The sequence below is a fragment of the Takifugu rubripes genome, chromosome 21 (genome assembly GCF_901000725.2).
Source record: "Takifugu rubripes chromosome 21, fTakRub1.2, whole genome shotgun sequence".
Classification (NCBI taxonomy): Eukaryota; Metazoa; Chordata; class Actinopteri; order Tetraodontiformes; family Tetraodontidae; genus Takifugu; species Takifugu rubripes.
The window spans coordinates 17,100,329-17,112,248 of NC_042305.1; the positions used below are offsets into that span (position 1 = coordinate 17,100,329).

At 47.9% G+C, this 11,920-nt stretch overlaps 2 protein-coding genes across 5 annotated transcripts; one reads left to right on the forward strand and one right to left on the reverse strand.

Annotated features, from left to right (window-relative positions):
- The first annotated feature begins 32 nt into the window (after positions 1 to 32).
- On the forward strand, positions 33 to 6,940 carry ykt6 (YKT6 v-SNARE homolog (S. cerevisiae)). The gene is made up of 12 exons (XM_003975053.3): positions 33 to 247; positions 915 to 1,068; positions 1,169 to 1,251; positions 1,841 to 1,941; positions 2,079 to 2,183; positions 2,624 to 2,689; positions 2,794 to 2,895; positions 2,976 to 4,984; positions 5,350 to 5,407; positions 5,691 to 5,759; positions 6,171 to 6,255; positions 6,420 to 6,940. Exons 2-8 carry the CDS (start codon positions 965 to 967, stop codon positions 3,009 to 3,011), a joined length of 597 nt encoding a protein of 198 aa, XP_003975102.1. The 5' UTR covers positions 33 to 247; positions 915 to 964; the 3' UTR covers positions 3,012 to 4,984; positions 5,350 to 5,407; positions 5,691 to 5,759; positions 6,171 to 6,255; positions 6,420 to 6,940.
- Positions 6,941 to 7,282: 342 nt separating this feature from the next.
- Positions 7,283 to 11,908, reverse strand: osmr (oncostatin M receptor). 4 transcript variants are annotated; one of them, XM_029829023.1, is made up of 17 exons: positions 11,782 to 11,908; positions 11,547 to 11,701; positions 11,271 to 11,418; positions 10,840 to 11,112; positions 10,616 to 10,745; positions 10,304 to 10,452; positions 10,051 to 10,184; positions 9,828 to 9,969; positions 9,611 to 9,690; positions 9,314 to 9,527; positions 9,039 to 9,224; positions 8,869 to 8,970; positions 8,630 to 8,785; positions 8,395 to 8,547; positions 8,226 to 8,307; positions 8,057 to 8,141; positions 7,283 to 7,803 (listed from the first exon to the last, which is right to left on the reverse strand). In XM_029829023.1, exons 1-17 carry the CDS (start codon positions 11,843 to 11,845, stop codon positions 7,567 to 7,569), a joined length of 2,490 nt encoding a protein of 829 aa, XP_029684883.1. In that variant the 5' UTR covers positions 11,846 to 11,908; the 3' UTR covers positions 7,283 to 7,566. The 4 variants fall into 4 exon arrangements, with proteins under 4 accessions (XP_029684883.1, XP_011614203.2, XP_029684882.1 ...); XM_011615901.2 differs by having other exon boundaries at positions 8,633 to 8,785; positions 9,605 to 9,690; XM_029829022.1 differs by having other exon boundaries at positions 9,605 to 9,690.
- Positions 11,909 to 11,920: the final 12 nt, after the last annotated feature.

Below are 11,920 nucleotides of genomic sequence, written 5' to 3' on the forward strand. Positions count from 1 at the left end.
ATCTACGAAACGAGTGGTTTGTTTCCACCGGAGCTATTATCACGTCGGACCGTTTGTGGATTGTGACGTGGTGATTGGCTGCTGAACTATCAAGTGTAGTTGAAAATTACGGCATGACTAGCATTTTCTACACCGTAACAGGATCAGGGGGAGTCGAGCATACATTTTAAACAGTGTTTGTTTATATAGAATAGCGCCTTTATCCCTGTATTTGCCTGCGACCCAACATTAACCCCTGATTTTTTGGGTAAGTAAGCTAACAGCGGCCTGATGCTTCTAAATAGCATCTGTAGCTAGTTTTATGCCTGGCTTGATTTTAGAAATGTAGTTATGCAAGTTTCTCCGGCCTACATTTGTGTGCATTTTCCTTCTCATTGTCAGCTAATAACTTTGATCCTGTGTGTAAAGACAGCTGTAATCACATTTGTACCTTGAATAGATATCCATATGCTGCGGCTAATAGGCGGCTACTTTAGCTAACCTGTTTATAAAAACCAACTTTTTCTCCGCCGTTCCAGGACGTTAGCTAGCTGGCTGAACTGGCTACAGGAGAGTCTTAATGCGCTCATGTGATTGTGCTTATGCACACTTTTAAATTGGATCATCGGAGCTGAGTAATCGTATTTGTTGACTAACAGCAGAACTGAGCAGCTAAAACACAACAATCACAGTCACTTCTTTAGTCTCCTTTGCTATCGGCGAGCTTAATTTAGGATCTCGATCCTGCTGTTTTTATTTACATTAGAGTGGCCTTTTTAAATGTTGCACTGCCATTTTCCACGTTTTGTTGCAGTTGAGCAGTAGTTGATACCGTCTCCTCACTGAGATAGATGGTAGATATAAAGATGGCGAGTTCTTGTTGAAATATTTCTTTTTCTACTTGTAAATGTGTCGGTTGTGTACGTCTGCTGCAGGTCAAATTTCCCTTTCCTTGAGTCTGAAGTGTAACTGATCCAGCAGCATCATGAAGCTCTACAGCCTCTGTGTCATCTATAAAGGAGCCACCAAAGCCAACCTCCTCAAAGCGGCCTATGACCTTTCCTCCTTCAGTTTTTTCCAGCGCTCCAGGTGTGTCTATAGGTTTTTCCATGTTTGGACAGCGAAAAGTATGGCAATATTTAACTTGGCTCTGTCACCTGCCAAAAGTAACATTTGTGTTTTGTGTTAGTGTTCAAGAGTTCATGACCTTCACCAGTGCCTTGATTGTTGAACGGTCAACACAGGGAAGCCGTGCCTCCGTCAAAGAACAAGGTAAATATCCAACGGTGATGGTTCTGATCTCAGCTGTTGAAGGGGACATATTATTCTCCTTTGCTGTACATTAACATGGTGCTGAAGTGAAATAATAGTAAAGCGCTTTGGTGGGAAAAAACAAAGAATTAATGACAGTGGGACCATTAACGCACCAGTTTCGTGGCCCTGCTCTGAACGGCTGGTTTTACCGCCTTTCCCTCTAATGCTAATGAGCTACTGTGAGCACTGTGAGGTGAGGACGGGTTTGTGTGACCACGGTTTTCGGGTTGTGCGTGCGGCGGTCCGGGGGGGTGAGGCGAGGATGAGAAAATGGCGGCTCCTTAAGTTGCACAGGTAACCGTGGTTGTAAGGGAGGAGATGATCAGTGCGAGGGCGTTGTTACGCCAGCAGCTTACTAAACATTGATTAAGTTTTAGAACCTGACACTTACGGGGGGGGGGGGGGGGAACTCTGGATACACACATCTATGTACTGAAGCAAGTAAGTTTTGCGTAATGTGTCCTTTTTAATAACATAAATCTAATACAAAATGTTTCCAACTGAAGGCTCTATAAATGTCTATATATTGTAATTTTACATTTTCCAGAGTACCTGTGTCACGTGTATGTCAGGAACGACAACCTCAGTGCTGTGGTCATTGCAGACACCGAGTACCCACAGAGAGTGTGTTTCTCTTTACTAGAGAAGGTGCGATTCACACACATCAGTTTCCAGAGGAGATTTATTCTCTTGTTCCATCTGAGCAGCAATGCACCCACCCAGCAAGTCCGTTTATACACATCACCCTTTACATTAGGGTCCTCATCCCTCTGTATGTGTCGTAGGTGTTAGAGGAATTCTCCAGGCAGGTGGACAGTATAAACTGGCCCTCTGGTAATCCTGAAAGCATCAATTACAAAGCCTTGGACATTCACCTCGCTAAATACCAGGTAAGATTTCACCGTGTACGGAGCTCTGGTTTTCACATTAAAGATCCACCTGTCTGGAAAGGTCATTTAGGTTTGTTTCACAAAAAGAAAAAGCAACTGCTGCACATTAGCTGTAAGACACGATATAAAAGAAGCATAAATTGTAGTTAGTTGTGTTTTTTTCTGAGCAGGTTGACATCTTACGAGAGGCCTATAAGTAATGGTAAACACCTCCCTGCCTTTGGTACATGTGAGCCTGTGAATAAAAACCTCAAAAGTGACAAAGACTACAAAAGTTAGACACCAGACAGTTTTGGCATCTTAGATTTGTTTTTCTGCGTAACCCGTAGTAACGGCGTAACGATATAAACCAAAGGATGAATGTGGAATCTGGTTGATCTTTTTCTGTTTTCCGACCAACAGCTTTGCTAATAGCATGTTGTTTGTGTGTTTTCCTCCAGAACCCCAGAGAAGCAGATGCAATGACCAAAGTGCAGGCCGAGCTGGATGAGACCAAGATTATTTTGGTAGAATGTTTTCACGAATCGCTCCCGGTCATATTAACAACCAGTGTTTGCACATTGAAAGGAAGGTCCGTGTGAACACGGCACACATCTTTCTGTTTCCGTAGCACAACACCATGGAAAGTCTTTTAGACAGGGGAGAAAAACTGGACGACCTCGTGGCAAAGTCAGAACATCTGGGGAACCAGTCCAAGGCCTTCTACAAGACCGTGAGTAGGCGGCAGAAATGTCAACACTGGGCCCGAGCTCGCTGAACCGTCTGGCTGAATGCCTGTGTGTAAACCCGCAGGCACGGAAACAGAACTCCTGCTGCGAAATCATGTGATGCCACTGCCTGGTCCTCGTGGACACGCCTCTCTATGCCTTTCTGCTTTGCCTACAACTCCCATCATGCCTCCAGTGGTTGACCCAGTGGACAGAAGGTGTTCCCCGGAAGAGGCAGGGCATCGATGTGTGGCCTCGTCAGAGTGTGGTTGATTGGGGGGGGGGGCTAAAAGAGTGATGGGGTTGTTCAGGGGTAGAAGTGATATTTGTATTCTTTTTATGCTTTACAAGTGTAAACATCTGTGCGGTGTTTGAATACCAGCTGAAGACATATTTGACATTGTATATTGGTGACGTCCTGTTGAAGCAACAAGATTATTTAATGTGTTTTCTGATTAATTCAAATGTTCTTTTGTTGTCAAAGAGTATTAACAATAGTGATTCTGCTCCAAGGAAATTGACGGTTTCAAAATCTAAGTGAATATACAGTTTATTTACCCCCCTCTGGTTTTAACCCTCTCTGTCCACTAGATGGCGCCGTATATCTGCTTTATTGTTACAGGGTCACCGTCGAGGTACCTAAACTTCGATTCAAGCCATCGAGCAGGCGATTAAAATAATGTCAATGTGGTTTTCAAAGATATTCCCTGAACTGGACCCAGTTGAAGGACTTTAATGCTTCTTATTTTTAAACACCAACATTCCCTCTAAGTTCTTGTTTCACGTTTTGTTCTTGCGGGTTCGTTTTCCGCTCGACTCGTAGCCACTGTTTTCACTTTCAGAATTTAAAAAAAATCCAAGTTCTCTGCAGCCCAGGGCTTGTGCCCTCCCCCATTTTTGTGACTGACGTGATTTCTTATCGCCACCATAATCAAGCTAACCTTGAAATGCGTGTAGCGCTTGAAATGGAAACAACAGATTCAGGTGAATTACGCAACCCTTTGTTTTGAGACACTCCGCTTCTACCCAAATCTTTGCATTGAGCATGATTGGGTCACTTTTCTGGAACTGCTGATTTAGTTGAACAAAAAGATGCCTTCGTGTGTTTTAAAAGTGTGCGCACTCTGTCTGCATGTGTGCGCGACCGACACACGACATCTGCAGGCCACAATGATGTTGAGTGCTTATATGTTAATACTGTTGGCGTGCGTGCGCGTTCTGACTCGCTCTTGATGCTTTTACAGTGTAAATCTTTGTGCAATAACTCTACAGACTTTTTGGTGTATCTCTCCACTACAGAGAATAAATCGAACCGTTTCTCGTAAATGACATTAAAATGGCATCTGCCCACAGATTGTTGAGTTTATTACCCAAATGTGTCCGATCGTTTCTGCTTTTAAGGATCTTCGCTTCCATCCACAGCGAGTCGGACTTTTACACGTTTTTCTCCGTTTGGATGGATTTTATGCCTCCAATGTTAAGGATGGTCATCATCGAGACACAGCAGAACCCTGGGTTATTTATCTTAAAGGAGTTTCTTTTTTTTCTTTTTTTTTTAAAAAAAAACATTTTGTTGAAGCGTAATGTGAGTTAATTGGGGAAATATCCTCTCGACACTTAACGCACCAAATGGTCACCTGACCAGCTGGTTGCTGATGCGTTTATGCTCCCCCCTTCAGAAGAAATAGCGCGTAGTAGCGCTTTTATTTATCAGAAAAGCTTTTAATAAAACGGTCAATCAGACCTCAGTCAGTCTGTGTTCAGATTAAAGGAAGCATATCGTGTATTTGTGTATGTATGTGTCATTTTTGAGAGCTGCCAAGGAGAGTGTTTTCACTTCGGACCGAGGTGAACAGAATCTCGTGAAGGCAGCACGGGAGGCGCGCCTGGTTCCACGCGCTGTTGATATGGGAAGAGCTGAAGTGGCTGAAAATGTGGACAGAGGTGAACAACAAGAGCGTCGCAATCTGCGCTAAATAACGCAAACGACTCCAAGACCAGCACCAGGGGAGGCGACGCCTGGTCCAAAACTGCACTTTTAGCTGGCTCCTCCGAGAGTTTCCAACTGCTTGGTTTGCCTGTGTACCAGCAGCCGTAAGTTACCATCCTTTTAAGTTCCAACAGACCGGAAGCCACAAGTGTCTGGGCTTCCATGTGTTGTCTTTTATTGTGATTTTTCCTTGTCTTTGTTCATTTCTGTACGCGATCCCCCTTTCCCACCACATTTCTGGACCTCCTGACTGGTTTCCCTCCCCTGCATGACTTGAACACGCCAGCACCCCCTATTTCCTCATCTCTTCTGTACTTTTTCCTTCTCCAGTTTTCCCTTTCCCGTCCGAAATGACAAATATTAACCCGCAGATAACAAGTCGGCACACGCTGACCGGACCCGCTGTCAGTGCCCAGTGCTCTACTTTTCAGATTCAGGACAAACAAGCAATGTTTTGCTGCACTTTCAGATGGTTGACCCAGATGTGTTCACGCTGCAGGTTTTACACACGCTCCCACCACGAAATGGTGAGTTTAGCATTTTCTCGGCACACCTTTGCACACGTGATTAATTTAAACAGAGAATGTACAGGTGTTCCAGCTATTTTTACTTGAACTGAAACTAGTGGATCCACCTTAATTCCATTCCGTATGATGTGTCCTGTTAAAATAACCTGCAGCCAAACCTGCAGCACCATCCAATAAAGTACACACGCAGGAAAATGTGGTTGCCTTCAAATAAATAGACATGGAAGAATGCGCACACACACCCAGGCAGGGTGTTGAACTTGTGTTTTACCCCCCTGTTTAGATTCAGGTGCAGCTGCCACACAGCCTTCGTGGACAGATGACTCTGGACCCAGCAGTGGGATCGTTCCTGGTAAATCTGACCTTGGACCGCCTGTTTCACCTTTTTAGGCTTCTTATCATATGGAGCGCATTGCTTGTGGTCACATTCCTTGGCTGCATTAGGTTTTGCTGCAGTGCTGCTGTAATATCTGCTCCTCTTCATGTGCTGCAGCTTCCAGACATTCTGTAAATATTGATGTATCATGTGGAACTGATGGTGCACAGTTGCCTCTGGGTTCAACCCTAAAGCGCACGTGGCATGTAATGGTCTGTTAATCTGTTGGGGGGGGGGGGGGGGGGTTCACCCTTTTTGACAGGTGTGTTAGACCTCCAATGCCCCAGTAATGCAGGATGGACATGGGATGTTTAAAGGTGCTAAACTCTGTGTGTGTGTGTGTGTGTGTGTGTGTGTGTGTGTGTGTGTGTGTGTGTGTGTGTTTAGGTGCAATCGCTGCAACAGTGTTCATCATCTTTTTGCTCGCTCTCTACGCTGTCCTCTGGAAGTGCATGGTGTCGCCACCCAAACGGTAAACAGGCGCCACTTGTTTGTCACCAGACGCGGCTGGATTTTGTTGATGCAGTCTTCCTGCCAGCTGGGACTTCTTCTTTTTCCTGTCTCTTGGCAGATGAAATGGTGAATTATAGCAGTCTTGAGAGTTCGGCATTCCGATCTGAATTGTTTTTCCTTCAGAAAGAAAAGGAAGACGCGAGGGAGAGGACATCAGCGGGCTTCTGTGTGAAGACCGGCTCCTGCGCTTTGTGATGGTTCAAACGCGCACGTGGGCAGACGTTGCTCCCGGGCAGAGACCTTAGCGTTGAGCTACAGACAAAGATCCCTCTAACGGATCCGCTTTGCCTGATTTATTTATTTTCCCCGTCTCGCCCGAAGGACTCAAGTGTCCACAATGTGAAAAAGGGTCAATGGTGGGTCAGAAGAGGCTGCTTGTTGTATGGATGCTGTTGGCCTGCGCCATGGCGACGAGGCCTTGCCAGTGACCGTCGAGCTGTGATTTTACTCGGCACATCTGTGTTGCAGGTTCTTTAAAGGCTCATCGCTGCTGCTGCTGAACAGTTGTGCTGTTAAATGTTCTTTAACGTCCGATTTAAGTTCACTTAAAGATGAATGATTTGGGATCACTTGGGTTTACCTCAACCGGGGTGTCGTCTCTACTGTTTGATCTGTTACTGTAGATAATAAAAGCTTTTATAAGACGTCTGGTTGGTCCCGTGTTGATCCTGTTCCCCTCATCAGGCCTGATGACACATCCCAGCAGGGGGGGAACTTTCTGTTGCTTCAACATTTGATGGTTGAGCATCACGTCGCCATGAGAATGTGGGCGTTTTCCCTGGTTGGTATCAGCAAAGACCAGAAACGAGCAGCACAACAAGGTGACGCTGAAATGTTCGGCTGTCGTCATCTCGTTGGTGCCCAGACTGAAACGTCCTCCGTGCTGAGCGGTTTACGGATTCCAAAGGTCCCTGATAGTCTCAAGGAAGCGATGCTTATTCAGGTTTCTGAGCAACGCCGCTTTTAAAAGGAATTCGAGAAAATGCGCCAAGTCACACGTCAGTTTATTTAAATTTAAAATCTATATTTCACATATCGATACGCACGAACCTTTAATGGCTTTGGAAGCATATGTAGGTGGTTACAGGAACCGCCTCTTGTGTTTTTAGAGTTGGAAAACAGAAGTAATTTAAAAGGTTTTTTGTCTTTTTCTATTCAGTCGTGCACGTCTGTTGTATAGTCACGCACGTGCACGTCAGAACGAGGCTTCTTGGGCTGTTACTGGACTCGCAGCATCGGGTTTCGCTTCCCTGACCCCAGACAAATCTTTCTATTGGGAAACATAGCCACTGCTGGCGCCCATCACTGGCCGGAGGGGCAGCTGCGGACGGTAGTCTACCTGGATGGGAATATGGGCGAGGGACGCCTCGGAGGGAGAGGCCCGGAAAGCGAGAGAGGTCAGCGCGTCGGTCTCAGCGGCGTCATCGAGACGAGGTCCGGTGCTCAGGATCTCGATGTAACTCTCTTTGCACTCCTCCACCACCCGAGACTGCAGCTTCTTCGCCATCTGGTCAAACGAGCCGACAGAAAAGACAAACGCGTCCTGTGATTTGCTGCAAAAAAGGCCGTGTAATAAAACAGCTCAATAAAAAAACCACCCACAAATGAAAGCAGGAAGACAAATGTAACCTCTCATTGTCTGCCGCTAATAAAGGTTAATTTATAATCTACACAAAATGCCACTTCGGAACAGGAATGAAGTGAGAAATGAACCTAATTCCTTCAGGGTGATCAGACAGGATGCAGCAAAGCGTCCGTACCTCCTGGGGGAAGCTGTCCACGTCCGGAGCTCTGATGTCCATACCGGCAGGATACACGAATATGCTGACTAGGGCAGTCTTCACTCTGGTGGCGAGACGAAACACAAGCACGAGTGAGGCTCACCTGGTGGTGGTTCTGGGGGGGGGACTGGGGTCAGTAAGGACTCACACTTTCCTCCGGGGCCACAGCAGAGCGGCGCAGACCAGCAGCAGCAAGATGGGCGCGAGTATCTGGACCAAGTGGGCGGAGTCTGTCAGAGAGGAGAGGAGGAGAGTGTTCAGGCCGCCTGCTCCGACACCGCGACCGCGACTGCGCCCGTGACGGTCGTGGAGCTCACAGTCGGGTTTGGTCCTGATGCTGATGCTGGTCGCCTGTCCGGGCCCCTGCCTGGTGAGAGCACTCAGCGAGAACACGTACTCTCGGTTGTGCTGCAGGCCGTCGATGGTGATGGCCTTCCTCCGGGGGTCCGACACTGACACGCTGAGCAGGTCTGGTGAAGGGCAGAGCTTTATTCTAACACGACGCCGGTGTCGGAGCGCCCAGTGACCAAACTGCGACCTTTGCACTCGCACCACCTGCCAGCGTGTCCTGCTGCGCTTCCTGCACCGTAACTAAGTAACCGGTGATGAATGCCGGATGGTCCCGGTCGTCCTCGTCGTAACGCCACTCCAGGGTCACCGATGAGGACTCGCTTGTAAAGTTGACCAGGCTTGGAGCCGCTACAGATTCTGAGTCGGAGTTTTGGGGAAAACAGACAGATTTTCCAGAGCAGAAGCATCGAGAAGCGTGAACCATCTGCTTCAACACTCACGAAGCTCTTTCGTGTAGCCAGTCTGTATCTCCAGTAACTCGTGTCCATTTGCTGAGCATCCGTAAATATTAAACGTAAATCTGCAGCCAGATTTGAAGTTTTCTGTAAAGCAGAACCTCATAAGCCAGGAAGCGTAACTTTACTGTGACTGGATCCTCGGGAACACGTACCCGCCGGTAGGGACAGCGTGTTGCTTCCTGCTGGCACCTTCACCCACTGCAGGGCACAAGGGCCCCTGGGCTCCCGACTGCACCACTCCACAGTGTAACCACAAGTGGCAGTTTCCTGTTTCTCCCAGGACAGGTTAAAGGCTGCAGAGGCGGTACCGTGCAGTCGCTTCAAAGCTGGGGGGGATTCTGTGCAGAGGCAGGAGTATGAGCTCTACAATAATCATCCGAAAGCTTAGAAATCCATCAGATCAGTCCGGCCGACGTCTGGTGCTCACCTCCGCCTCCATCGGGCGGGATGGTAATGTGAGCGGAGATGTTGGAGCCCATGTGGAGAACAGCAGCAGCAGTGATGTCACACCGTCCTGGGCCGATGGAGAACTCTGCCCGGGTCTCTTTATCGGTCCTCCACCTGCTCCAATGTTTGCCGTCCTGTGACCACTCGACCCAATAACCTCGGATGAGCGAGTGGGGAGCAGAGCTGGAAACGTGCTGGAAACAAAGGCGTCATTAGCTGATAGGGCGAGGGCACGACAGCACAAGCTTTTACGGAGAACAGGTTTGTTTACTGGCACCCAGAGCAGTGTGATCTGCCGGCTGTGCGGGTCAGAGAGCTGCTTTATTCTCCTCCACACGTCCAGAGTCACCAGTGGGTCTGAGGGAAGCACATGAAGACCGATGTCTGAACTTTAAACCACTGCACAAAGGTCAAATGACTGAGGAGATGTCCGTGTGAATCATTAAAATGCTTATTTCAGCACAATTCCACCAGTATTGTGCAGGTAGACTCACAAGTTTTGAAGGACAAGGACTTTGTCCAAGGTCCCCACAGCCCCCCCGTGATAGAGCAGCGTCCCCTGACGGCGTACTGGCTGCCGGGACTCAGATGTTTCAGCTTGACTTCGCAGATCCGACTGAAGCGATCACAGCTCAGCTGTTGGAGACACAAAGACAGAGGGTGAAGAACAGTTTCCACTTTCAGAACTTCAGCAGGACCAGACGTGGCTGAGCTGACCTCAGAGCTGCTGCCTGGATCTGTGGTGACCTGGCAGAGGAGGGTGTCCAGGGTCAGGTTCCCCTGGATGATCAAGGACAGGTTGGTTGTTGTCACTCCAAGAACGACCCCGCACCACTTCGCAACAGGAACCACTGACAACAAACCAGATAAAAGTGCATTCGATCGTGCGTGTCGCAGCGCACAGCCTTCCAAAACACACAAAAACATGTTGCGCAACACATCTGCAGTCTGACATTGAATGACCTCTGACCTCTGTCTCTAATGTTGAAGCAGTAGTTTGCCGTTTCCTCGCCCAGCTGATCTTTTACCACCACGCTGATATTGTATTCTTCCAAGCGCGGAAGCGCCTGGAAGGTGCACGAGGACTGCTGGCAGGCGACGGGACTCAGGCCCGAATTCCTGTGAATGAAAAAGAAGAAGCAACGAAGCCGAGAGCTTAATGTCACTTATGCTTGTAACACTTCTGTGAGTAAAGGGGAGGGGAAGAGAAACCGAAATTAGATCAGTGAAAGCCTGTTTTACAGCATATACATCACACATTTGTGTCTATCTGTGGGCTCACTGGATGTGGAGTGTGTTTGTCTGGTTGTTGCGGTCCTTCGGGTCCCGTTTTCTGCCCGAGGCCCAGCTGCAGGTGACAGTTGTCAAGTCTGTGGTCACGCAGCTGAGATTTCTGGGTTTCTGGGAAGGAACTGCAGCACGCATGCAACACAAGTGTTTCTAAATCTATAAATCCACGTCTGTATGTTTTATATTAAAGAAATGGAAGAAAGAATTCAAACCTACAACTGATAAATTTCCAGTCCACCCAGCTCTGGCCGTTCTCTTTGATGCAGCCGAGTCTAATAGATTTGATTAATTTTGTGGGGATGGTCAGGTTTTTTACAGAAATGGCCGTGACCGCGGCTCCGACATCGAGCAAAGGGTGTTTTTCGTCATTCAAGGTCATGGCTGTGATACGGTCTCCTCGAGGTGGAACACAGCAGAACACGGGGCTGTCGCCTTCTCTCAATATCAACTGGACAGGAAACATCATCGTCTTGTCTGTAGGCTCAGCTCCTACAGGTCACAGAGCAGCTTTCACTAAGGTGTGCGTGCAAAGCGCACAGCAACATATGAGGCGAAAGATCAATAATGAGCAAGCAACAAAAAAATAGTTCCTTCTTTTTTTAGTAGATGATTTCATTTTCCGGTTAGTCTCAGTAGCATCAGCTCACCAGAGTTGGTTTCCCAGTTACTCCAGGGACTCGGGACGCTGCGATTATAGAGGCGTCGTATCCTGACTGAGTGGTCGGCACACTCCAGAGGCAGATCAGAGGTCCACGTCCACGAGTGTTGACCCAAATTCAAAACGCTAATATTTCTCTGGTTCAACAAAGAGTCACACAACATTTGAGCTTTCATCGTGTTGAGGTGCGAGTACTGGGAACCCTAAAAGATCTGTGTTGAAGTACTAGGAAAAAGATCTGAAGAGTAATTCTTTCCAGACTCACATCATAAACGATGGTGTGGTTGTTAGCACGGCTGATCTGGAGCTCATAAGTGTCGCCCATCACGCTGCTGTGGTTAACCAGCCAGCTCACCAGCAGCGCTCGTTTCGCACCGGTCGCATCCAGGCGAGTGATGCGCGGCTTTGGGAGCTGCCCGACTGCAACGCAACCAAACGCACCGCGGAGATGGAACCCAGCGTGAAAATGTCAATGAAGAAGTGAAAGTAATTCAACTCACCAGGGACCAGGCAGAGAACAGGCCAAAATAATAGATACGACGCCAGCAGGTTTCTCAAAGACATTCTGAAGCTTCTCTTCCCCCCGACTGAGGAAGGAAGCGCTCGTCGGGTTCCGCACGCACTCACTTAAAGGCAACC

Excerpts from the sequence above, each read along its gene's own strand:
- osmr (XM_029829022.1), bottom strand. The coding sequence starts at position 11,845 with ATGTCTTTGAGAAACCTGCTGGCGTCGTATCTATTATTTTGGCCTGTT. Across the intron at positions 11,702-11,781 it reads TGTTCTCTGCCTGGTCCCTG|TCGGGCAGCTCCCAAAGCCG; the intron begins GTGAGTTGAATT and ends GTTGCGTTGCAG. Across the intron at positions 10,185-10,303 it reads CTTCAACATTAGAGACAGAG|TGGTTCCTGTTGCGAAGTGG; the intron begins GTCAGAGGTCAT and ends GTTTGTTGTCAG.
- ykt6 (XM_003975053.3), top strand. The coding sequence starts at position 965 with ATGAAGCTCTACAGCCTCTGTGTCATCTATAAAGGAGCCACCAAAGCC. Across the intron at positions 1,069-1,168 it reads AGTTTTTTCCAGCGCTCCAG|TGTTCAAGAGTTCATGACCT; the intron begins GTGTGTCTATAG and ends GTTTTGTGTTAG. Across the intron at positions 1,942-2,078 it reads GTTTCTCTTTACTAGAGAAG|GTGTTAGAGGAATTCTCCAG; the intron begins GTGCGATTCACA and ends TATGTGTCGTAG.